The sequence below is a fragment of the Nannospalax galili genome, unplaced genomic scaffold, assembly GCF_000622305.1.
Source record: "Nannospalax galili isolate Female #2095 unplaced genomic scaffold, S.galili_v1.0 scaffold503, whole genome shotgun sequence".
Classification (NCBI taxonomy): domain Eukaryota; kingdom Metazoa; phylum Chordata; class Mammalia; order Rodentia; family Spalacidae; genus Nannospalax; species Nannospalax galili.
In genome coordinates, this window is record NW_008349770.1 from 492,910 (window position 1) to 519,964 (window position 27,055).

The 27,055-nt window shown below is 45.5% G+C and overlaps 2 protein-coding genes across 3 annotated transcripts in view; one reads left to right on the plus strand and one right to left on the minus strand.

The window, feature by feature from the left end:
* Nucleotides 1-12,721, minus strand: part of Acot13 (acyl-CoA thioesterase 13) — a 20,772-nt gene extending 8,051 nt beyond the window's left edge. For both annotated transcript variants that reach the window (XM_029570400.1, XM_008847094.3), the window contains exons 1-2: nt 12,488-12,721; nt 865-1,049 (exon numbers count right to left, since the gene is read on the minus strand). In XM_029570400.1, coding sequence (XP_029426260.1) covers nt 865-1,049; nt 12,488-12,568 — 266 coding nt within the window. In that variant the 5' untranslated portion in view covers nt 12,569-12,721. The remainder of the gene's footprint in view (nt 1-864; nt 1,050-12,487) is intronic.
* A 160-nt stretch (nt 12,722-12,881) lies between these two features.
* Nucleotides 12,882-26,483, plus strand: Tdp2 (tyrosyl-DNA phosphodiesterase 2). The gene is made up of 7 exons (XM_008847097.3): nt 12,882-13,149; nt 13,414-13,499; nt 19,159-19,332; nt 20,383-20,474; nt 21,979-22,097; nt 23,936-24,106; nt 25,591-26,483. The coding sequence occupies exons 1-7, from the start codon at nt 12,961-12,963 to the stop codon at nt 25,864-25,866; spliced, it is 1,107 nt and encodes a 368-aa protein (XP_008845319.1). The 5' UTR covers nt 12,882-12,960; the 3' UTR covers nt 25,867-26,483.
* The last annotated feature ends 572 nt before the right edge of the window (nt 26,484-27,055 follow it).

A 27,055-nucleotide genomic window follows, 5' to 3' on the forward strand; every position in this document is an offset into this window, starting at 1 on the left:
AGTTAAAAACACTGGTTGTTCTTGCAGAAGACCCGGTTCGAAGCCCAGTACCCACATGGTAGCTAACAACTGTAACTCCAGTCCCAGGGGATCCGACAGCCTCTTCTTACCTCCTTGGGCATTGCATGACACAGGTGCACGTACCTACATGTAGGCAATCCATGCATACACATAAAATAAAAATAGAAAAAATTAAAAACACACACACATACATACATACACCAGGGAATATTCTGATCTTGTTACCTAAGAGGGATCCTGGAATCCATCCACAGATACTGATAGGTGACTGTACTTAGAAACTGATTCAGTTCTAGGTGATTTTTAGTGTTTTGTTGATGTTTTTTAGACAAGGTCTCCCTGTCACCCTACTTAGCCTGGAACTCGCTATGTAGACCAGGCTAGCTTCCATCTCATAGAGATCTGCCTGCCTCTGCCTCCTGTAGTCCCAACCAGCTTGGAACTCATATAGTGCAAGCTGGCCTTGAACTCACAGAGATCCACCTGCCTCTGCCTCCTGAGTCCTGGGATTAAAGGCATATACCACCACACCTGGCTCAAATTTTATAGTTTTAAGACAGTGTTTTGTTATGTATTCTGGCTGGCCTGAAATTTACTACCTAGCCCTGCTGGCCTCGAACTTGCTGACCCCGCCTACCTCAGCCTCCCTAGGGATTACAGGCATGCGCCACCAGGGCCAGATCTAGGTTTTCATACCATGGAATGCGTCCAGGCAAATCCACAGCTGCACTTAAGGGTAAGCACTAATCCAATCTCTTGCTTTATTAATATAAACTTGTAGCCTTGGTTGTTTGAAATGAGTTACCAATTTTCAGTCATTTGGGGTGCTGTCTGGTTACCTACGTGATGTTCATGTCCACACTGACTCCAGGCAGCGCTCCTTCTGTGCATAGCAGAGCCATGGTTGATATGCAGTCGACCAGGGTGGCTGTCAGGCCGCCATGCAGAGTGCCCATTTTGTTGGTGTGCTGTTCCTCCACCTTCATCTCACAGATTATTTTCTTAGGGGCGGCGGAGACAACAGTCACCTCAACGTCAAACAAACAAAACAGAATTTCGAACATTAATCCAGAGTATTAGAAAAGTCCAAATGCAAACAGCACCGCAAGAACAGTCTTTAAGTGGAAATGGCACGGTAGCTGAGACCAGAGGATTTAGAGTTCAAGGGCAAGCTAGATACGCAGTTGGATACCTATGTGATGTTCATGTCCACAAGACAGGTCTTGTCTTTAAAAAACGTCATTTGAAGGGCTGGAGAGATGGTTTAGCGGCTAAGAGCACTGACCGCTCTTGCAGAAGACCCGGGTGTGATTCCCAGCACCCAGTAACAACTCCAGTTCCAGGGAATCTGATGTCCTCTTCTGGCCTCCATGGATATTAGACAACATGTGTGCACTTGTATACATGCAGGCAAAACATTCATAAAAATAAAAAAATTAAAGTCATTTGAGGCAACTGAATCTGCCTTTAAAAAGCTGATTCATAAACCCAGTGACGTTGCCAACTTCTGGTAGAAATTACCCCTTGTGGGGATTGTGTTTGAGAAAAAAAATGTTGGGGAAAACCAGCAGTATTTTGCTACCCCTCACCTTGCAGCCCCCCATGAGCCTGTCGGCTATCTGCACACCTGGACTCTTGGACTGGCTCCTAAGTATTTGTTTTGAGAGAGGGTCTTACCGTGCAGCCCAGGCTGACCTTGAAATCAATGGTCCTCCCGCCTCAGCCTCCCCAGTGCAGGGATCACGGGCCTGCATCACCAGCCCTGGCTCTCCATGGACCTTTTCCATGAGCCAACCCTCATGGGCCTCAGCTTTCATGACCCACAGAAAGGCTGAATTTGGGTGTTCCCCAGTGTTTATACAAGCAGATCATTTTTTTTACATGCATTAATGAACAATTCTTGATAAAGTTTCATCATTTAATGAATTACTAGAACTAGCAAGCTTTCATCAGAAATCTGTTTTAACAAAAATACAGTTGAACCACAGAGTTTAGCAGTTAATGTCTGCCATAAAATCCTACCCTGTTCATAAAGCACAATGAAAAAGCATTACGTGAAAGATAAAAATATGGACCAGAAGGCTGAAGAGGTGGCTCAGTGGTTAAGGGCACTGCCTGCTCCCCCAGAGGACCCGAGTTCAGTTCCTAGCACCCATGTAGCAGCTGGCACCCATGCTGAACTCCAGTTCCAGGAGATCCAATGCCCTTTTCTAGTGTTCAAGGGCACCACAGGCATGCACTTACATACAGGGTGCACTTACATATATGCAGGCAAAAGACTCATACACATGAAATAAATTTGAAAATATTCTTCCTACCTCTACCTTCTGAGTGATGGGACTACAGTGTGGCCACTATGTCCAGTGGCCCAGCTTATGCATTTCTGGGGATTAAACCCAGGCCTTCATGCCTGTCAGGCCAGCGCTCTGCCAACTAAGCCACATGCCCCCCGCCCATGTTTTTTCTCTCTCTCTCTTTCTTATTTGGTCTTTTTGAGACAGGGTCTCCCTCTAACCCCAGGTGTCCTGGAACTTGCTATGTAGACCAGGCTAGCCTTGAACTCACAGAAATCTGCCTGCCTCTGCCTCCCGAGTGCTGGAACTTAAGGCATGTGCCACCACGCCTGGCTCCATGTTTTCTCTCTCTCTTAAAAATATTTTATTATTTTTAGCTGGGCTTGGTGGTGCACGCCTTTAGTCCCAGCACTCGGAAGGCAGAGACAGGCAGATCTCTGTGAGTTCAAGTCTACATAGCGAGTTCCAGTCCAGCTGGGGCTACAGGTCTCAAAAAAGGCCAAAAAAACCTTTCTTATTTATTATTTTTAATTTATTTGTATGCATGTATTGCCTGCATGTAGGTAAGTGCACCCGTGTCGTGCAATGCCCAGGAGGGCAGAAGAGGCTGTCGGATCCCCTGGGACTGGAGTTACGGACAGTTGTTAGCTACCATGTGGGTGCTGGGATTCGAACCTGGGTCTTCTGCAAGAACAGTCAGTGTTCTTAACTGCTGGGCCGTCTCTCCAGCCCGTTTTCTCTGTTTCGGGTGCTTGCTGGGGTCTCTGAAAGCCCCTCTGGCTCCTCAGTGGGAACGTCCGTCCCGGGCCTTTCCTTCTGTACTCCTCTTCTCTTGCTTCGTCAGCTTCTCCAGGCTGTAGGAATTCTATCAGCTGGTATAAACCCATGGGACCTCTGTAGTCAGTGCGCTGACCAAAACACCACTATGTATGACACATGACTATATCATACATGGCGTGGATACATTTTATCTTGCTGATAAATTGTTAATTTCCAGTTCGCCTTACGTGTGGCAGAACTGAGACTTTGCTCTGGCTCTATCTCTGTGTCCTCCCAATCACCAATATTATTTTACTTTTGAGACAGGGTCTCCTGTAGTCCAGGCTAGCTCAAACTCTTCGTAATTCCCCTCCCTCCACTTGGGAGTGCTAGGACTATAGGTGTCCACCACCACCTCTGGCATTCTAATCACCAACATAAAATCTGTAGATAAGTAAAGAAGGCCTTTGGGCGCCTACCTGGGTCACAGCTATAGCTTTAGAGCTTTTACCATTTTTATCCTATAAAAGGCCAAGAAGGGAAAAACAAAACAATGTAAAGTACCTCACCCAATGCTGTGTCATGTTTTACACAAGAGGTAGAGATCCAGGGAAACCAACTGTCAGGGCTGCCTGTTTATGGTAACAGTACAGCCACAAGACATCTTCACAAACCAACACTACACACCAGAGGCTCAGGAGGCACTACCTTAGCCTTCCACTTAGTGCTGGGGACCAAACCCAGGGCCACGCAAACCCAGCAGCTACATAGCATTCTACCAGGGAGCCACACTACACCAGTGTTTAAATCAAGGATGGGCAGTGCAAAAAGGAATGAGTTTTGCTTTTGTTTTGAGACTAGATGTCATATAGCCCAGAGAGGGGATGACTTCCAGCTCCTGATTCCCTTGTTGATTTCCAAATGCTGGAATTACAGCATGCACAACCATGCCCAGCAACGTGAATTTAATCCCTGTTTTAAATGTTTTCATTTTTTATTGTTTTATGTGTCTGAGTATATCGCCTGCATGTGTGTAAGTGCACCCACGTCGTGTAGTCCTTGCGGAGAACAGAAGAAGGCATCGGATGCCCTGGAACTGTAATTAGGGACAGTTGTTAGCCGTCATGTGGATGCTGAGAATAGGACCAGCGTCCTCTGCAAGAGCAGCCAGTGCTCTTAACCACTGAGCCATCTCTCTAGCCCCAATAAATACTTTTTAAAAGAGTAAATGTTGGGGCAGGCAAAACTCCCATATACATAAATTAAAAATTAATAAAATTTAAAACCAACAGAACAAACCATAAAAATATTAAGCTAAGGAGCCTGCCAGAGGACAGCATTCAGGCCCAGGTAAGAGGAAAGTGCAGTTCTGCTGTGGCCAGTCAGGACTGCTGGTCCATTCTCCTGGAAGGGTACTGTGGAGGGAGCATGGGAGCAGAGATCCTGCTGTACATGTCTCTGCTCCTCATTAACATCACTCAGAAACATCAGCTCTTCTCACCTGTGCAAAAGCAACACAGAATTCATACATCTCTGCAAGGCCCTGTATCCCTTCCCCTGATCCACAGTTGTGACTTGCATCTTAAAACACTGAATTTAAAACTGAGCATTTCATACATGATGGAACAGGCCTGTAAGCCCTGCACTTGGGAGGTGAAGACAGGATGATCAGGAGTTCAAGGTCCACTACATAGTGGGTTCCAGGCCAGCAGGTGGATCTCTGTGAAGTCAAGGCCAGCCTGGTCTCTATGCTGAGCTCCAGACCAGCTGAGGTACAGGGAGACCCTGTCTCAAAAAAGACCAAAAAGAAAGAAAAGAAGGCCAACTAGCACCTACACATTACTGTAATTTTTCCTTGGGTAGGTCTAGCAACCAAAGGAGGCCCTAGGGGAGGGTGGGAAAAACTCTCCAGGAAGAACCCACCAGAGCACTGTTGACCCCTGTTGAGGCTCTGGTCTTCTTCATGGAGACTTGAGGACTTGTAAGTACTTAAAAGGCCACTTACCACAGTCCTGTTGCTATTTCAAGTGTTCTCATAAAAAGAATGTCTCAATAAAGTATGGCATATCTAATATGTGTATGAGTGTTTTGCCTACATGTAAGTGCACCAGGTGTGTGCAATGCCCACAGAGGCCAGAAGAGGGCAAGGATTCCCTGGAACTCGAATTACTGTGGGCTATTAACTGCTATATGGGTGCTGGGACCTAAACCCAGGTCCTCTGTAAGAGTAGTCGGTGCTCTTAACCACTGAGCCTTCTTACAGCCCTGTATTGTCGATATTCTTTTATATTTTATTTATTTTTATTTTATGTGTATGCGTGTATTGCCTGCATGTAGGTAAGTGCACCTGGTTGTGCAATGTTCACAGAGGACAGAAGAGGCTAGTGGATCTCCTGGAGCTGGAGTTACAGTTGTTAGCTGCCATGTGGGTGCTGGATTTGAACCCAGGTCTTCTGCCAGAGCAGCAAGTGTTCTGAACTGCTGAGCCATCTCTCCAGCCCCATCATCAATATTTTAAAATAAAAAATTGGGGCTGTGGATGGAGTTCAGTTGGCAGAGTGCTTTCTGGACCTGCAGGAGGCCCTGGGTTCACTCCACAGCACAGAGTTAAACTGAGCATGACGATGCATGTCTGCAGTCCCATCACCCCACAGGAGTCATCTCTCTAGCTCCCTAAACTTAAGGTTTTTATTAAGGCTAGACTATATGTAAAACAATGGATATACATGTTTGCTAAAGATCTTTCTGTTAAATTTCCTTTTCACAACTAGGTGATACAGTCTCAATAGAGAACTGACCTTGATTGCTAAAAATCTCATATGAATAATTGCATGTTATATGCATTGTCGACATGTTCTTCTGCCCTTAAAAATAATTCACTTAGGGACTGGAGAGATGGCTCAGCGGTTAAGAACCCTGGTTGTTCTTGCAGAAGACCCAGGTTCGAATCCCAGCACCCACATGGCAGCTAACAACTGTCTGTAACTCCAGTCCCAGGGGATCCAACAGCCTCTTCTGACCTCCAAGGGCATTGCACAACATGGGTGCACTTACCTACACGCAGGCAATACATGCATACACATAAAATAAAAATAATAAGTAAAATTTTTTTCAAAAGTTAAAAAGAAATTCACTTGACATCAAATTGGCTTGTAAGTAAATGCTCATTTAAACTGGAATTGCTGGATTAGCCCAGCTTCTCTTTGGCTCATAGTAAAACTAAAACTTTAAGGGAAGAGGTCCCAACCCCAACAGACTAAGTTAACTTGGCCCCGTGTCTAGGATGGCAATGAATGGGACAGAGGAATGGCACAGGGCAAAGAGGACGTTGATCCCATGTGGCCACTTTGGAAAAACAAACAGAAGTGACTACCACGGTCTGAGGTCTTTTTTGAGAGAATTAACATAAATTTTTAGGTTTGAATATGTAAAGAATCTTTAAAAAAAAAAAAAAAGACAAGCTATACTTAATTATACAGTTCTGGCCAAGGCATTATTTCCTTGATCCTTGTCCTAATTCTGGTTCGAGGACTTGGTTCCTATTGCTTGAGGACATAAGTTATTTTTAAGAGAGGATTATTCCTGCTCCAAGGTGCGACTTCTATGGAACACTGCTCTCCTGAGATGCTGAACTCTTCATTCCGAGGACTGAGGAAGATCAGTTATCTCTGTGCTCTTGGATATACTTGGCATGTATGTCATGATTATATAAATATAAGCATTTTAAAGGGTTTTAAGGCCACTACCTGCTTCCAGAAAACTAACAATAGGTTTGTCATGGTCCACATCTGTGCCAAGCCAATGTAAAAACAGTTCTCAACATTTAAAAGGAAAATTGGTCATTTTTAAAACCTGATTCAAGGCTTGCAAAGACACCTTAAACCTTATAGATAACCTTTATATGTTACATTATAATATATTTGAGATAATTATTCATCTCTGTGCTTTGAATTTTAAAGAAAAAAATTTAGCTAAATACTTGTTAATGATTAATATAAGTACTACAAAGACAAACAACTTGAAAAAAGTAAAAAAAAAAAGCCAAAATTTTATCTTCAAACCCTAATGAGAAATGAATGATGCTTTTTTTTTGAGACGTGAATGCTTTTTAACAAAAATAATTTCAAAGTGCCTGCTATGACTTACATCTTTAACAAACAATTGGTTTAAATTGGTTAAGAAAAAACAAAACTACCAATATTACCTGCTAGATATTTAAGATATTTACCTGTTAGATATTTAATTACTTTTAACTATTTTAACTACTATTTAACTATTTTAACTACTTTTAACTATTTTAACTATTTAACTATTTTAACTACTATTTAAGATATTTTCCTGTTAGATATTTAACTACTGTTAGATATTTAAGATACCATATGTATGTTTTCTATGTTTTAGAGATAGCCTCTTGGATTTTCATTTATACTTATTAAAATGTTTTCTAAATTGTATATAAAGAGACAACAGTCATGGTAAAGAAACTAGAGATTAAAAAGTTATAGGTATGATATATATGCCACATATATTCTTATATTGGCAAAGGAAGATTTAAAAAAGCTTCTGAATTAAAAGGGACTTTGTAAGATAAGGGACTTTACTAAGATAAAGATTGTTCCAAAATGAAAATAACACTAAAAGAATGCTGTAGAAAGATTAAGAAAATTAAACTCAATACATAGGATTATAACTAAGTTGATTATAACATAAAGGTTATTAAAATTCTTAAGGTCAAAATTCAATACCCTGAGATAAAATTAATGCTTGAGTCTCTGTTTACAACAAGAAAAAAAGGGTTTCTTAAGTATTAGTTGGCTTAGGAAAACAAGGACTTTTAAATATAATTAAATTCAGAATTAGCTGCAGTCTTCCTCAAAGGATTAAAAAAAAACCCAGATGATTTCAGTAACTGAGAGAAGAGACACTGCATGAAACACTCCATTCAACTGGAGGAAAAAGACTATGCAGCTACGTCTAACTTGCTCCTGTCCTACAAAATTCAAGGAGATGAACCTTGAGGTTCACATGTACCCACTTCATCTGAGAACTCACCCATGTGGCCTTCAGAGACAGAACTCATCTTCAATTATAATTTGGATCTTAAAAGTTCAGTTTTCACATCTGCCTGTATATATATACACATATATGCATATATATGTGTATATATATGTGTGTATATATGTATATATAGATATATATATATTCCAACCAATTAGACTAAATGGCCCTATAATACAATCCAACACTTAAGAAAGTAATTGCAACCCTATTTTCTCTAGATAGAGATACCCAAAGATTTGAGTTAATGCTTATCTAAATTCCACTGCTCAGCATGGAAGAAGCCAGAGCGGTCTGCATCCCTATTCTCTATGGAAATTTGGGTAGCCCCTTCAGAGGATGGCATGATAAGAATAGGAGGTAGGAACTGGCTAGACAGTTAGGGTAAAAAGACCCCAAAGAAATGTAGCCAGTTTCTTGGCTAAAAGTCAAAATGTCCTTGGGCTTCCTAGCAACATACTCTGTGCCAAAGGCCAAAAATGTCAAAAGTATTTGGGAGCTTGTATCTAATCATTAAAAGATTTTAGGGTTACCTATTCAGAGGGGGGACTGTTGGAGGGGAGGGAGTGGGCATGGATTTGATCAAAACACCTTATATACATGTATGAAATTCTCAAAGTTTTTGTAAAAGTTAAAAAAAATTATACAAAAGAAATCACCTGTAATAATAACAATATTCACATATTTTTTATGTGTACGATGTATCACCTGCATGTAGGTAAGTACACCTGTGTCCTGCAATGCCTGCAGAGGACAGAAGAGGCCGTCAGATCCCCGGAAACTGGAGTTACAGATAGCTGTTAGCTGCCATGGGAGTGCTGGGATTCGAACCTGGGTCTTCTGCAAGAACAGTCAGTGTTCTTAACTGTTGAGCCATCTCTCCAGTCCCAATATTTCATACTTTAAGTACTGACGTTCCTTGATTAAACAAGTACCTAAAAGTGTCCTATATACCACAATTAGCTGGCATTAAAAAACGAATTAAGCAATATCTATATATTTTTTTTTCCTGCAGATAAATCTTGGGTAATGACCAGTTGGTCTCACAATATCTATATTTTACTAACGAAAGGCAATGCACAACCTACAATGACTCCTTCTAGAGTCCCATCTCCATTTCTAATCACTGAAATAAAAAGCTGGCGTGGTGGTGCACACCTTTAGTCCCAGCACTTGGGAAGCAGAGGCAGGCGGATCTCTGTGACTTCAAGGTCAGCCTGGTCTACATAGTGAGTGCCAGGTCAGTTCAGTTGGGGCTACAGGGAAACCCTGTCTCTAAGAGACCAAAATAAAATAATAAAATAAAAAGGTATAGTTGTTGTCTACAAGGCCTATAAAATTCCAATTTCTAAGCCGGGTGTGGTGGCGCACGCCTGTAGTCCCAACACTTGGGAGGCAGAGGCAGGCGGATCTCTGTGAGTTCAAGGCCAGGCTGGTCTACATAGTTCCAGGACAGCTGGGGCTACAGGGAGACCCCGCTTCAAAAAAAAAAATCCAATTTCTAACAGGTTTAATCTCTTGTTTCTATCAATGTTATTAATATTTGGCATGTAAATAAGACACTGTTAAAGAAAATTTAAAGAATATTATATTGTTCTATAATTTTTCTATAATATGATTTTCATTTATTTTTTCCTAGCAACATGTGAATAAATATGTGGTACAACATACACAAAATATGATGTTTGGTCAAGAGGGGGAACTGTGAGCGAAAGTTCCAGAAAGACTGCATCTTAGGCAAAGGCTGATCAACTGATTAGAACTTCAGTGATTGTGGAATGTGCCCGGTCATAGGCTAATTACAGTTTATCTTGGGCCATCTTTGGTCCCCGAACTGGGCACTCCTTGCCCACCTCTGTTTCACAAGGCTGAGTGTCATCAGACAGCACCTGAGGCCTAGAGCTGTGATGTCTCTTCTGCTGTGTCTGCCTTCCTAACACTCCCACCAATGGATTTGAAAACTGTCTTGATTTATGACTTTTCTTTGTTCTGTTACTATAAAAACTTTATCAAACTGTTACCACACTGGAACATGGAATTTGAGGAAACCTGAATCTGTGTTCTCAGGCTATGGCCACTCAGATTTGGCCCCAGAATAAACTGTTTTGTTTTGTTTTTTGTTTTGTTTTCCGGTCTGAGATAGAGTCTCCCTGTAGCTGCAGCTGGCCTGGAACTAGCTATGTAGACCAGGCTGGCCTTGAACTCTCATAGATCTGACTGCCTCTGCTTCCTGAGTGCTGGGATTAAAGGTGTACACCACCACACTCAGCTATAAACTATTTTTTTTTTTTTTTTGTCTTTTTGAGACAGGGTCTCCCTGTAGCCCCAGCTGTCCTGGAACTCGCTATGTAGACCAGGCTGGCCTTGAACTCACAAAGATCTGCCTGCCTCTGCTTCCCAAGTGCTGAGATTAAAGGTGTGCGCCACCATGCCCAGCTATAAACTATCTTTTAAAAAAATATATTTTATTTATTATTTTTATTTTGTGTATGAGGGTATTGCCTGCATGTAAGTGCGCCCATGTTATGCAATGCCCACAGAGATCAGAAGATGGCATCAGATCCCCTGGAACCGGAGTTACAGACAATTGTTAGCTGCCATGTGGGTGCTGGGAATCAAACCCACGACCTCTGCAAGAGCAGCCAGTGCTCTTAACTGCTGAGCCAACTCTTCAGTCCCCCTAGAATAATCTTTTATCCCCTTTGAGATGAGAGTTGTGCTTTTCCGTCAATAAAGCACTATGCATAAATATATGCCCACACAAAACATAACCACAAATTTGTTGCAGACCAAGTTACCAAGCACAGAATTCCTCCTATTACAGTGTCAACCTGGTAACAGCCGCTAGCTGCTGCCTATAAATACCGAGCATGTGCAATGTGGCCACCACTGAGAAATGCTGTAAATGCGGAATCTATGCTGAATTCCAAAGAGTAAGTAAGAAAAAAAGAATCAGCTTTTTAAAGGTCTAAGTGGAATTTTTGGAGCAGGGCAGGGATCTGGCTAAGCACTGGTCTCTGGACCCCAGCCTTGGCCTCCCCCTGTGCTAGAATTACAGGTAGTAGCCATCATGCTGGGCTAAGGCATGACAATTTTTTTTGAGACAGGGTTGTACTACATAGACCAGGCTGTCCTCAAACTCACAGAGACTCACTTACCTCTGCCTTTGGAGTGCTAGGACTAAAGGTGTGTGCCATTAGGCCTAGTCTAGGTATGAAAATTTTAACTAGGTACTCAAAGGCAGTCACACAAATGTCAAAATTATCATAAAGTATTACTATAATACACACAAGGTAGATGAATGCTCAGGAAAAAAATGATTACAGACCCCCACCCATGTGAGACCTCCCACCTGCAAAAACCTCTCCCAGCTTACATTCCAGTGCCTACCAGAGATTTTTTAATTCTTAGACCAATACATCTTTCTTGATAATATAGCTTTCCAAACGTTATTGTCAAATAACACTGGCTTTTATGGCATTTCCTATTTGAAAACATTATTTATTATTTATTTATTTGAGACAGACTCTCCCTGTAGCCCCAGCTAGCCTGGAATTTGCTATGTAGTCCCTGCTGATCTCCATCTCACACAGGTCTCTGCCTCCTGAGCACTGGGGTCAAAGGTGCCAGCCACCACCAAGCCCTGAGTTGGTTACAGAGCTAAAACACGGTCTGGGATAAGTGACCCAGGAGAACACTGACTACAAATATCCGAAGTTGATCAGCATTTAAACTTCATTCCCAAAGTATTTCCAGATTTCCCAGCATTCTACCTTAATCTGAAAAACAGACATGATACGTTAAAACATTTGGAAACAGTCCTGCAAGTTCTCAGGTTAGGCAGCTTTACCGATGCTTATTCTAGTTGCCATCTATGGACTCCGGAACCGCCTAGTCCAGGTTAGCCCATGTATAAGGCGGGGCAGGGCTCACTGTTCCCCAGAAAGAACCTCTTCCAACAGGTCCGGACCGTACAAGGCTGGCTGGGGAATGCACCTGTGCCTTCCAGCACACTCTTCTGCAAGTGACTGCCTGTGTGACATTTCTCAAACCACAAGGGTGCCAGGTCCTGAGGCAGGAGAACTGCCCCGAGTTCGAGGCCAGCCTGGGCTATTGAGTGAGGCCCTGTGCCCAAACCCAGAAACACCCACAATAGAGGCGCTGGTCCCTCTGTACCTAGCACCCACTGCACCTAGCACCCACTTGGACGATTGCTGCTTCTAGAAGGGTCCGCTGGCCAAGGTGCCCAGGGGCGAGTTGTACAGACTACTCGAGGTCCTCCTGCACCCTGGAGGGCGCCGGGGGCACGGACAGGGCAATCCCCGCAGACTGCAGCTCGGGTGCTTAGTCAGTACCTTTTCCAGAACTCTATCAAAGCCGTGCACGCTATGCAGAGCCTTCAATAATTCCCGCATATTCTGGGTCAAGCCGCTCATCGTGGCCGCCGCGCGAGCTCCTGATTCTGCAGGGAGAATGGTGGAGGAAGGGTTCGGAAAGAACTCGGGCGCCGAGCGTCAGACCTGTCCTGTCACCCCGCGTGAACCTGAGCAGTCTGACTCGGTCCGCCTGCGGGCAGCTGGGGCCGGTCACCTGTCAGCGCTGCGCATGCGCTGCTGGCACCGCCCCTCGCCCGGGGAACCACGCCCCGCCCCCCGGAGCCACGCCCCCGAGAGCCTCGCTCTGGATCCATGGGGAGTGGGCGGGACCTCCTCGCCGGAAGGCCGTACCGATTGTGGTGCGCCTGCGCAGAACCGCATCTGCTGCCAGTCCGGCAGGAAGCGCGGCCCGTACCGAGTGAGGAGGGGGTGTCGACCGGGCGGGCGTCGGCATGGAGTCCGGGAGCCGGCCCGAGGCGGCGGCGGAAGAGAAGCCGGAGGGGCGTGGCCCGCCGGACGAGGAGGACTTGGAGCACCGCGTGAATAGGCGGCGGTTCAAGTGCATGGAGTTCGCGCTGGTGGCCAAGTGCGACACCACCATGGCGCACACCTTCCTGCGCGAGAACGGCTGGGAGATGCAGGTGGGGCGGTCTGTGCCCTCTGAGGCCCCGTCTCTCCCCCCCACCCGCTATCCCCGTGGGGGCCCGTCCCTCTCCCTCCGCACCCGGTGGGCTCCCCGTCCCCCCACCTCCGAACCCGCTGCCCCTCCCCCTCCCGGCGCCCCGTGGTGGCATCGTCCCCGGTCTCTCCCGCACTTCCTGTGCTGGCTTTTGTGCCCCCCATCCCCATGTCCCTCCAATCCCTGTTACCTCCCCCTAGTCCATCCTGGTGCCTTTGCTTTTCAGAAAGCACTCAGCGCCTTCTTCGAGCCGCCTGAGAACGACCCCGCCTGGCCGAAGCAGCCCCCCGCCTTCTTCAAGTCCGAGGCCTAGTGAGTGAGGGACCTGGGGGGGGTCTAGTGGGGAAGGGAGGTGAGGTGTGTAGTGAGGAGGAGGGGGTGGGGTGTCTAGTAGAGGGAGGGGGGGTGAGAGGGGAAGGGGTCAGGTGTCTAATAGGGAGTTGGCGGGGCGGTCTTTGTCCAGTAGGGGAGGGGCGCAGCTTGCTGTCTCGCTGGGAGACCTGAGTTGGAAATGGCGGACAGCCCCCCAGGATGCTCACCTTGTTCCTTTGTAGTCTGACTTGGAGCTCACTAGCAAGGCTTCCAACCCCGTCTCCCTCCCCTGAGGTCACATGCGTGGCCTTCCAGTTACCTCATTTGTTTGGAGGCTTGGTGTCCCTGTGTGCTCCAGCTAGCCTGAACTCCAGAGAACTGCCTGCCTCTGCCTCCTGAGTACTGGGATTAAAGGCGTGCGCCACTGAACCTGGCTTCCAGTGTAATTTGGAGTCTGGAGACGAAACCAAGCAGAATGTGGTTTATTTATTCTAAAATTTTGAGACAGAGTTTTGCAGCGTACATGGCTTCCAGCTCTCCACTCCCTGCTCCAGAATCCCTATGGCTCAAAATATGTATGGAGGCAGGGTCTGGTGTGCCCTGCTGGGCTGACTTCCACTTCCCTGTGTGCTCAGGCCTCCACCTCCCCAGGCTGGTTTACAGGTTGAGACTCATTCTTGACTAAGGTACTTTTTGGCTTGAGTTGTGGGTGATAGGTAACTAGATACTTGAAATGAATCAGAAAATCTTTATTTCCGTCTCGTTTTTGTATTTATTTGCCTTGTGGCCAAGTCCCACACCACTTTTGGGGTTTTTTTTGAGACAGGCTGTTCCTGTAGCAGGGATCTGGTCTGGAACCTACTGTGTAGCCTAGGCTGGAATTGACCAGGCTCAAAACTTTTATTTGTATGTGTGTTTTATATGTATGTTTTGCCTGCATGTATTGCCTGCATGTATGTAAGTACACCACATGTGTGCAATGCCTGTGGAGGCCAGAAGAGGACAAAAGTTATGGAACCAAGTTATGGTTGGTGGTCAGCTGCCCTGTGGATGCTGGGAACCAAGCCCAGGTCTTCTGCAATGAGCAGCCAGTGAGCCATTTCTAGCTCCTCAAGTCCTTTTTTTTTATTATTACTTTTATGTGTATGAGTGTATTGCCTGCATGCATTGTGAGTGCACCTGTGTCATGCAGTGCCTTAGAGGTCAGAAGAGGGCATTGGATTCCCCTGGAACTGGAGTTAAGGATGGTTCGTAGCCACCATGTGGGTGCTGGGACTCAAACCCGGGTCCTCTGCAAGAGCCGTCAGCGCTCGTAACTGCTGAGCCATCTCTCCAGCCCCATCCTCAGTGCTTTTTTAGGGTACGCTGCTCCCGTTACCCATACTTTGCCTCCAGTCCTTGTGCTGCTGAACAAAGCTCAGGGCTGTACTTGGGAATCTTAGACAAGGGATCACTTAAAGCCCTTATGCTGAATTAACCTGCACCACTGCCCAGAGATAATGTAGGAATGGGGCCCAGTTACTTCAGTGACCTTTGGCTTTCTTTGAAAACAAAATGAGTGTGCGTGCCTGGGTGCCAGTGCCTCCTGGACTAGCACAGGCAGGTGCTACACTTTCCTCACTTGCCGGCCCGTGAGTGGTCACTGCCCTTCCTCCTCCCTCCTGTGGTCGGTGTCCTGGGGTTACAGATAGGAGCTGCTGTATCCTGCTGTGGGTTCTGGGGATCAGACTTGGGGTTGTTAGGATTGTGTTGCTGTCTGCAACTCAGCCATCACTCCAGACTGTGACCTTTTTAAAAAGATCTCAGGTATTATTTCATATGTTCCCATAGCCTTGTTACTTAGCAAGTGGACCTGTGCCAACACCATTGAATGACTTGGAATTTGGTGGAATTTGGTGGACACCAGAATCTCGGGTCCCATCCCAGGCCTACTGAACCAGAGTCTGCATTTTTTTCAGGGTCACAGATCTCAAGGAGTGCTGAATGTCAGAGCCTAAGGTATCAGGTGAGAGACCACAGCGCTCTCTGTAGGCCCTTTCAGTTCTTTAGGATGCCTCTAAATGTGGATGTTGCATAAATTGCAAATTTGGATTGCAGTAAGACACAGGCAGAATGGACAGCATAACTCTACAGATTGAAAATACAGCTTGTGAAACAAATGACAAAAATGAGCTGAATTCTGCTTTTAAAAAGATTTTTTTGTTAGGTGTGTTTGTGTACCCAATGTATGTATGTGTACAATGTACATGCAGTGCCCACAGAGACCAGAAGAGGGTGTTGGATTCCCTGAACTGGAGTTACAGTTGTGAACAGCCATGTGGGTGCTGGGAACTGAACTTTGGTCCTTTGCAAGTGCCCTTAAACCACTGAGCCACCTCTCCAGTATCCTAACACTTCCATAGTAAAAAGGAGGGACCTTACAATTTGGCACTTAAAAGTCGATTTTGATTTTTTTTTTTTTTTGAGACAGGGACTCCTTGTAGCCCCAGCTGGCCTGGAGCTCACAGAGATCTGCCTGCCTCTGCCTCCTGAGTGCTGGGATCAAAAGCTGTGTGCTTTTGATGACGCCCGGCCTCATTGTTTGATATCCATCTATGCACACAGACGATGGGTGTGGCAGCTTATGCCAATTGGGAGGCCAAGACAGGAGGACCGCCAAAAATTTAAGGGCACGAGTCCTAGGCTAGCCTGGGCATGCACTCACAAAGTACAGTAGGCTACCCATAAGTTTGAGGTCAGCAGGAGCTGCAGAGTGCGACAAGGCCTCAAAAAAGAGAGGTCATTGGCACACGTGTGTGTTTTACTTCAGGCCTGACATTGCACTCTGCACCAAGACCTTGGGTTCTAGTTCTTGTCGCTAAAAGGACCAAAATGACGGATTCCACACAGGAGCAAGCAAGGTGCACTTAACTGTGGTGCCGGGAAGTGTTGGAAATGGCCAAAAAAGCATAGGACCCAGGGTAAAAATAAGCCCCGGGAGCTCTAGAACTGCTTAGAAACAGGTTGAATCTGCACAGTAAAATAGGAGTCCGTACTGATGTGATCGCAGCTTTTCAGTGGACAAGTGATGGATTTTATCACAGAATTTAAACTACTAAATGCAAAGCATGAGGAAATGGAAAAATTATTTGGGAACCACCAAGTTCCTGTTCAGGGAGGTACAGGCGGCAGAAAACTGGGATGGGGCCTGGAGAGATAGCTCAGCGGCCAAGAGCACTGGCTGCTCCTGCAGAGGACCCGGTTCAATTCTGAGCACCTACAGGTAGCGAACGTGTGCATAATCTGAGGCTTTCTTGGGACCTCTGCACGAATTGTATGTCAGAGGTGCACTACATGTAGGCAGTACTCACACACATAAAAGTAAACTGAGATGAAAGTTCAGTCATAAGGTGCTTCCATAGTTAAAACCACAAAAGGGAAAAATAAGAGCTTTGCTCTTAGTGATATTGGCTAATGCCTTACCCCTGTATATTGAGACGTGATTGTGCTGTCAATCCTGCCAGAAAGTATATACCTGTAGTCCAGTTGGAGAACATCAGACCGATTGAAGGGCAGTCCACAAAACAAATGGCCTGTACCCTTCAAAGATGTCAGTCATGAGAGATTTAAGAACTGACACTGCATTCATGGGCTCTGCATTTATAAACCTATATACACATATATTTAAAAAATACCAGCCAGGCATGGTGGTGCAAACCTTTAATCCTAGCACTGGGGAGGCAGAGGCAGGTGGATCTCTGAGAGATGGAGGCCAGCCTGGTCTGCATAGTGAGTTTCAGGTCAGCTGCAACTACCCGAGACCCTCTCAGAAAGACTTGAGTACATCTGGGGTCATGGCATGTGCCTTCAATCTCAGCCCTCAGAAGGTAGAGGCAGATGGATCTCTGCGAGATCCAGGCCAACCTGGTCCACTTAGGACTTCCAGGAGGGTTGGGACTGGGGAGACCTGTCATAAAAGGCTGTGTGTGGTGGTGTGCATGTCTTTTATTCCAGCACTCAATGGAGAGAGGCAGATGGATCTCCATGAGATCAAGGCCAACCAGGTCTACATCCTAAGTTCCATGCCTTCTGGGGCTCCAGGAAGATGCCTTCCCTCCCCTCAAAAGATTTTTAATAAGTCTGGGCATGGTAGTGCATACCTTTAATATTTCATGTATGTGAGAGTATTACCTGCATGTAGGTAGGTGCACTTGTGTCATGTAATGCCTGTGGAGGTCAGAAGAGGGTGTCAGATCCCCTGGAACTGGAGTTATGGACAGTTGTTAGGGGCCATGTTGGTGCTGGGAATTGAACCCAGGTCCTCTGCAGGCAGCAGTGAGTGCTCTTAACTGCCGAGCCATCTCTTCAGCCCCAACTTTTTCAGTTTTGAAAGTAGGGAATTGTTTTAGAATTGAAAGTTGTCAAAATGCCTGAGGCTAGCCACGAAGAAAGCATTTAGTCATGCCTCCGGGGGAGTGGGTGGTGAGTGCGTGTAGAAGGGTTATATTCCAGAAAGAGGGACTCGGCCAAAGTCAGACTCCTAAACTAACTCACTCTAGGAGGCAAGTATTCCCCTCTATAGCAGCACACGCATGCCGACGCGCTAGTGTGGAGGTCAGAGTCCAGTTCTCCTTCCACGCTACAGGCTCTGAAGACCAAACTCAGGTCGTTGGGGCTTGGCAGCAGGTGGCTTTATCCACTGAGCCACCTCAGCAGCCCAAGTGTTGCTTTTCTGTGGACAGATGCTAGATATTAAGAGGCCTTTAGACTCTTATTAAAATGTGTAACTTGTGTCCTTTACTTGAAATGCTTGGGACCAAGCAGCTTTTGAGTCAGTTAGAATTTGGATTTTCTGACTATGGATACTCAAGACCGTTTTCAAATTGAGGACTGCAAATACAACACAGTGTGTGTGTGTGCACATGGGTGTCCATGTGCGAGAGGAGGGTCGGATAGGTATGGGCCTGAGTGCATGCAAGAGGTCAAACTTAGGTGTCCTTACAAGTTCACCTTGTATTTTGAGCCAGTGTCTCTCACTGGGACCTGGGGCTTTACCAGTTAGAGAGGGCAAAGGTAGCCTGGGGAGCTTCCTGTCTCTTCGTCCCAGTGTTGAATTATGAGCAGGCCACCACTGCTGGCGTTCAGTGTGGGTGCCAGGACTCAAGGTGAGCCATCTTCCTAGCTCACACATCGAACAAAATACTGATTTGTAGATTTTTAAAAAATTATTTTTGGGGCTGGAGAGATGGCTCAGCAGTTGAGAACACTGACTTCTTGCAGACCCAGGTTCAAATCTCAGCACCCACATGGCAGCTAACAACTGTCCGTAACTCCAGTTCCAGGGGATCCAACAGTCTCTTCTGACCACTGCAGGCATTGCGTGACATGGGTGCACTTAACCTACATGCAGGCAATACACGCATACACATAAAATTTAAAAAAAAATTTTTTTACATGTATATTGCCTGCATGCATGAGTATACCTGTGTTGTGTAGTGCCCACGGAGGTCACGTGAGATCCCCTGGAACTGGAGTTCTGGTGGTTGTTAGCCACCATGTAGGTGCTAGGAATTGCACCCCGGTCCTCTGTAAGAGCAGTCAGTTCTCTTTTAACTGCTGAGCCATCTCTCCAGCCCCCTAATTTACAGATTTTTTAAGAAACTTACTTTGACCTTGCCAGTGTTGACCTGACCAACGAGGAGGATGAAGCTGATACCACCGTTCTGGAAACCTGCCCGGTAGGAATTAATCTAGCCGAGAGCACCATTGTCTCCTTCATTACCTGGAATATTGATGGATTGGATGGAAACAATCTACCACAGAGAGCTCGAGGGGTGTGTTCCTCCTTAGCTTGGTAAGTGTGGTCACCTCTGTGCTAGTCAGTGAAGTAGCATCTTGATCCTCTTCAAGGTGGCAGTTTAGTTGTGGATGTTAAGAGTTAGATTTTGGTTCACAGCTCTGAGTGACTATCTGAAAAGCCGGGCATGGTAGCTCACACCTTTTAATCCCAGCACTCAGGAGGCAGAGGCAGGTGGATCTCTATGGGTTAGAGGCCAGCCTGGTCTACATAGTGAGTTCCAGGTCAGCCAGGGCTACACAGTGACACCTTACTTTAAAAAAAATTCTGAAAGCTGCAGTGACCTCTGAGGAGGGTCTCCGTGTAGCAGAGCACCGATTTGTGTTGCCTGCTTCTAGGATCATAAGCTTCACGGAGTACATGGTGTCTACAGTTGATTGCTGTGGGATGAAAGCCACCCAGATCTGTTTCTACTCAGAGCTTTGTGACCTCGGACGAAGCACTGATGTTCCCGAGAGCTTGGGTCTCACTAGACAGCTATGTTTTTTTTTTAAACAATATTTTATTATTTTATGTGTGAGTATATTGCCTGCATGTATGTAAGTGCACCTGTGTCATGCAACGGCTGCAGAGGTCAGAAGAAGGCGTCAGATTCCTCTGGAACTGGAGTTAAAGAGTTGTTAGCCACAATGTGGGTGCTGGGAACTGAACCTGGGTCCTTTGCAAGAGCAGCCAGTGCTCTCAGCTGCTGAGCCATCCCTCTAGCTGAGCCATCCCTCCATCCTCCTAGACAGCTGTTTTAAGAGAATCTGAACTGAGCATTGGATGCCGCAGCTGTTGATGTGTGGGACCTTTGCAGACTCCCAGTGTGGGAGAGTTTTTGTCCCTCTGTTGTGCCGCTCAGCTGCACTTCAGCCCTCTGTTAAATTGAACACCATGGTGCTGTGCACTAAATAACACAGATTCTTGTAATTGGTAAAGGTCAACACAGGCATTGACTACTAGGTGCCCTAGAGGGGAGCCATGCTCCTAAGTACCATAGTTTCATGTAGGTAGCTGAAAATAAATGCTGTGCTGATGATTTTCTTAATCGATCTTTTTAATTAGGTATGGTCCAGATTTGATATTTCTACAGGAAGTTACTCCCTCATACTGTGCCTACCTGAAGAAGAGAGCAAGCAGTTACAGGATCATTACAGGTAGTGCTTCTGCTGTTTAACTTGGCGTTTTCTCTTAAAAATAGATGGGTGAAAGAAGCGTCAGTTAGCCTGTTCCCAGCAGAAAAGAAAAAGCACAAGTTAGAGAAATGAGAGGTGCAGGTCCCTAAGGAACTACAAAAGGGTTTTCTACAACCTAGTAAGTGAGAAAAGTTGAGGTGGTTTTTCAGGAAAACAAAATTCTAAAATTCAATTACTAAAAGTCCCATTTGTTTCTGTTTGTGGAGGTGGGCATGTGTGTCAAAGCAAGGGCTTTGTGCATGTTAAGTCCATGCTCTGGTGCCTTGCTACACACACACACAAACACACACACAGGTGTGCTCAACTGCACAAAATTTTAAGTGTAGGACTGGAGAAATGGGTCCTGTAAAGAACAATTGTTACTTTCCCAGAGGACCCAGGTTTGATTCCCAGCACCCACATGGCCCCAACAACTGTCCGTAAGTCCAGTTCAGTGGATCAGACGTTCTCTTCTGAACTCCTTGGACATTTACGACACGGGTGCACTTACATATATGCAGGCAATACACTCATATACAAGAAGTAAAAATAAACATATTTTAAAGAAGCGCACTGTAGCTGGAGAATTGGCTCAGTGCTTATGATCACTGACTGCTCTTGCACAGGACCCTGGGTTGGTTCCCAGCACCCACGTGGCCACTAACAATTTTATGTAACTCCAGTGCCAGGGAATCTGTTGCCCTGTTCTGAACTCGCTGCCTGTAGGACATGGGTGTACTTGACATACATGCAGGCAGTACACTTATGTACATAAAACAAAAGTAATAAAATATTTAAAAAGTATAAATAAGTTAAAAAGCACGCGGACTGAGCTTTCACCCACGTGGTCGCTCACAACAGCAAGTCCAGTTCCAGGAAATCTGACGCCCTCTTCTGGCCTCTGCAGGATTGTATGTACGTTGTCCCTTAAAGGCATGCAGGCAGAATACTTACATAAAATAAAAATAATTAAAAAGTCTTGTGTGATAATCACATTGTGGTTATATTTTTTTCAAAAAGTCTTATTTTTCTTCTTTTCCCATTGTTTTAGTTTGTAATTTCCCGCTTGCTTTGGTTTTGCTAAGTACATTTAAAATAGCTCTTGGGCCACATCTCAGATTGTCACACTCTGGTCTTTCAGTGTCACATGACTTGTGACTTTGTTTTTTGGTCTTTTTGAGACAGGGTCTCACTGTAGCCCCAGCTGGCCTGGAACTTAGAGATCTGCCTGCCTCCCTCCCACATGATAAAAGGCATGTGCCACCATGCCCACTCCTATTTGTATATCATTTGTACCTCTTGTTAAACTTCCAGAAGGGACAGATAAACACAGACTTGGTTGACTGTCTTGAACTGTTTTGAAATACAAACTTAAAGATTTGGATCCATTTAAGTAATGTTGCCCCCTTGTTATAGGGGGAACTTGTGGTAAACTGGAAATGCTCAGGAACTTCTCATTCAAATTCTTTTTCACAAACACTTCAAGGTAACGAAGAAGGCTATTTCACAGCTATACTGTTGAAGAAACAGAGAGTGAAATTTATAAGTCAAGAGATTGTTCCTTTTCCAAATACCAAAATGATGAGAAACCTTTTATGTGTGCATGTAAGTAAATTTAAGTTTGAGGGGTTTTTTTTTTTTTTGAGACATGGTCTCCCTGTAACCCCAACTGTCTTGGAACTCACTATGTAGACCAGGCTGGCCTCGAACTCACAGAGGATCCACCTGCCTCTGCCTCCCAAGTGCTGGGATTAAAGGCGTGCGCCACCACTGCCCGGCAAAGTTTGAGGTTTTTAAGAGAATTGGTTTTAGAGAAATATTTGTTCCTTACATACATATTTATTTTGTGTGGTTGATGTGTATGTGTGAGTGTGGGTGTGCTGTAGTGCACGTGCAGAAGTCAGGGCAAGTTTCCAGAGTCAGTTTCTCTCCTTGCACTTCAGGGCCGAGGGATCAAATTTGGGTTGTCAGGCTTGTGTTCAAGTGCTCTTACCTGATCAGCTATCTCACTGGCCCAGTTCTTGATTTTTTGTGTGTAAGTATGGGCATATCTGCACTATGACATGTGTCTGGAGGTCAGAGGACAACTTTCTGGAGCCAGTTCTCTCCTGCTCTGGGTTCTGGGGGTTGACCTCAGCAAGTGCTTTTACTAATTGAGCCTTAGTAAATAGTATTCTGCATAATTTTAAATACAAAACAAACTTGTCAAGGTTCTTAATCTTCTTAGGTGTTTGATAAGGACTTTGGAATATTTGGCTGAGGCCGGGGTCTGCCGGGCGTTGTCATTGCAGTGAGGAAAATCACTGACGTACTGCACTCAGCACCTCGGTTCATGGGTTGTGGGGTGCACTTCATGGTCGGGAAGGAGGGGGGAGGGCTCGTCACGTTGGCTTCGGAGGTAGGAAGAGGACGAATGCTGGCCCTGCAGCTCGCTGTTTTCCCCTTTTTTTGAGAGAGACAGACAGACAGACCGACTCTGTGTGTTTGCACACAGATAAGTACAGGTGCCCATGGAAGCCAGGGGTATTGGAGTTAACAGGCAGGAAGTTGTGAGCCACCCCACATGGTTGCGGGGACCTCTGGAAGACCACAAGTGCTCTTATTTTTATCTAGTGTAGGTCTACACCCTGAGGGAATGGAGACAGCCTTAGGTACCAAAAGGTGTGTCTCCTTAATGTCCTAGGTGTGTATTAATCTAGCTGAATTGACAGAAGTATTTGAATTGAAAACAAATACCTGAAAAATACCTTAAAATGTAGACATTCAGAGTCTAGGTGGAGCACTGGCTGCAAGCAACTTCTACAAGTTGAAGCCAGTGTAAATGTGTGGGTGTGAACTAGCTTTCTGTTCACTTTGGTGTGGAAGATGCTGTGTTCTTCTCTCATTGGTACCTGACAAAGGTAACTTTTAGAGGAATGGTTTATTTTAGCTTTTAGTTTGGAGAGTCCAGTCTGTGGTGGGGGTCAGGCAGAGCAGCAGGTCACATCGTGTACTCAGAAAGCGCAGGGATGAATGCGGGTGCTTGGCCTGCTTGCTTTCTTACTCAGTGTGGGACCCCAGCCAAGGCATGGCGTCTCCGTTAGTGTGGGCACCACCTCCGTTGACCTAAACCAGGCTCTACCTCATAGACCTGCCCAGAAATTTGTCTCCTACTTAAGTTTGTGAGGGCTTTTATACAGTCCCTTTGGCATGCAGTAGGATTCTAGAGAGGTGAGCCATTGTTGGCCCGCAGCTGCTGGGGAGGGGGTCACGGTGGAGGTGGTCTGTGGAGATCTTGCTTGCTGGACAGTGTGTGGTGGGTTTGGCACCTTGTGCTTTTCATCCAGAGGATGAATGTTGACCGCATGTTTCAGTTGAGAAACTGCATGCAGGTTAATCCGCTTGTCTGCTGGACTAGAGTCCAGTGGGCAGTGGCCAGGGTAACTGTTGTTATCCTGTCGCAGGTAAGCTTGACTGGACGTGAATTCTACCTTATGACATCCCATTTGGAGAGCACCAGAGAACACGCCGCGGAACGAATGGATCAGTTGAGAATAGTTTTTCAGAAAATGCAAGAGGCCCCCGAGTCAACGACTGTCATATTTGCAGGAGACACAAACTTAAGGGATCAAGAGGTGAGTAGCGGCCTGGTTCAGTGTGTGGGATTGCTGCTGTGGAGTCTGACTTGGGTTCCTGGTTACCAAAGCTCTTCAGACTTGGGTCTTTGGCCACGCAGAATGCATAAGTGCATTTGGAAATGCAAGTCAGCAAATACTGTTTTAACTTTTGCTATAAAATACAAGCACAAGGGGCCGAGGGAAGGCTCAGCACTTAAGAGGACACACTGCTTTTCCAGGAAATTGGAGTTTCGGCCCAGCACTCAATATTGAGTGGTTCACAACTGCCTGTAACTCTAGCTCCTGGGAATCCTGCCGGTCTCCATGGACTCCAGCATTCTACTGCACGCAAGCACACATGCATACACAGAATCAATAATAGGGGCTGGAGAAAAGAGCACTGGGTACTTATGCAGAGAACCTGAGTGCAGTTCCCAGCACCCACATGGTGTCTAAGAACCCATGTTCCAGGGGATCCTATACCCTAGGGCTTCTGGCTTCCAGCATGCGCATAAGCGTTGCATGACATAGATGGACTTAATATACATGCAGGCAAAATACCCATACACATAAAATAAAAATAAATTTCTAAAATATTTTTTAAAAAGCAAAAATGGCGGGAGCTGGAGAGATGGCTCAGCAGTTAAGAACACTGACTGTTCTTGCAGAAGACCTGGGTTCGAATCCCAGCACCCACATTGCAGCTAACAAAACTGTCCATAACTCCAGTCTCGGGGGAGCCGACAGCCTCTTCTGTCCTCCTCGGGCATTGCATGACATGGGTGCACTTACAACATGCAGGCAAAATACCCATACATATAAAAATAAATTTTTAAAATATTTTTTAAAAAGCAAAAAGGTTAGTGGAAACTACACATGAAACGTAATATAAAACGTTTATGTTGAATAAACAGGAATTAGGAAGAAAATAATGACTAACAGTTTAGAAATATCTGAGGGTGTTCGTAGCATCCCTAGGGGCAAGAAGCCGCAATCCTCTCCTGAGTTCAACTTTGTTTTATTGAACCCTGGGTCTCCTACGTGCTAGGGAGCTGCTCTAGTAAGGAACAGCACCTCTACCTTTAAAATTTTTCTGCATATTTAGAATTCTGTGATCTTTTAAATTATATTTTTAATGTGTGCGTGTGTTGGTCAGAAGACAGCTCATGAGATTGGGTTCTCCTTCCACCATGTGGGTCCCTGAAATGGAACTCGAGTGTTTAGGTTTGGGGACAACATCTTCACCTGCTGAGCCACTCAGCCCTGCAGTTTAGAGGTTTCAATAACTACAGAAGAAATTTGGTCATACTAATGATTAACAGATTATAGTGGTGTATTAGCTGAACAAAAATTGTGCTGCATGCAGTGTACTTTTTATAGTGTGTCTACTGGTTACGTTTGTGCCGTCATGAATCACTGTTGCATTCTTGTTTAAGATGTACTTGTAGGTGATGTGAGGATGCACCTTTATGCAGCCCTACACAGTGCTTTTTTTCTTTCAGGTGACTAGGTGTGGTGGCCTGCCCAGCAATGTTTTTGACGCCTGGGAGTTCTTGGGCAGGCCGAAGCATTGTCGGTACACGTGGGACACACGCACCAACACTAACCTCAGAATCCCTGCTGCTTGTAGCCATCGTTTTGATAGGATCTTTTTCAGAGCAGAAGAGGGCCACCTTCTTCCCCAAAGTTTAGACCTTGTCGGGATGGAAAAGCTAGACTGTGGGCGATTCCCTAGTGACCACTGGGGCCTCCTGTGCAGCTTTCATGTGGTGCCGTGAGCCACTTTCCTGAACGCTGGTGGTTCTGGGTGTTTGCAGATCTGAAGGGTGTGGAGAGCCAGATGTGATGGATGATTGAGGAGCTGTGTCAGTAGAGGTCATTAAAGAGCAAACCGCCCGGCTCTTGGCTGCATTGCTTCTGTTTCCTTAATTCAGGCCATGGTGTCCGCAGTAAGTAGATAGCAACTGTCTGTCAGATGGGGTCTTTGTGAACTGTCATGTGTGATGACAGAGTCTCCATTTCAGTCTGGTAACTGCTGGTCAGTGTCAGTTTTGTTGTTGTGTGACACAGGCTTGCAGGTGAAACCCAGCTCTACAGCAACATGGAGACAGGGTCTCATGGAGACCAGTCTGTCTGGCCAGTCACTCAAACCCTTCTGCCCCTCCCTCCTGAGTGCTGGGATTAACGATGTGCATGGAAATTTTGTTTTGTTTTCTTTTTTTTTTTTTTTGAGAGGAAAAGTCATGGAGAAAGAAACTTTGAGTTTTGTTGCTGGTAAGAAGAAAAAATTTTGCAGGAAGTGAATCCAGAATACTTTTTTGTAAGACTTAAATGTTCTTTAAAGAAAATATCCACAAGAGAAGTGTACTGTAAATAAAGCATTTTACTTGTCATAGACCGAGTCTGAGTCTTCTGATGCCATGGAATTGAAGCCTCTCTTGCTCCTCTGCTGCCATTTGGGGTGGGGTTGGGGATGACACAGGAAGGACACAATGACAGATGATGGATGCCCTGATCGAGCCTTTTTTTTTTGAGACGGTCTCACCATGTAGCTCTGGTTGGGTTGGAATTCTCAGAGATCCGCCTGCCTCCACCTCCCAAGTACTAGGATTAAAGGCGTGCACCACCATGTGCTCTGATTTGTCAAAAGTAAAGCCAATTTAGGGATGGAAATACAGCTTAGAGTACTTACCTAGCATTCTTGAGGACCTAAGTTCAAGTCTTAGTGCTACAAAAAAATAAGCATTTTAAAATGCATTAAAAGAAACATTGAATGTTAGTCTTTTAAACTCTGTAAAACTTGGAACTTGGTTTAGGACAAGGAATTCTAATCTTTTAAGCACACTACACCCTGTAAGACTTTTGTTTAAGAAAAGGCCCTGATGCATCCCTGAGCCTGGTGGCCTGGAGCGGAGCTCCTCCTTCCTGTTGATGCTTTTTTAAAACATTTTATTATATTTTGATTAA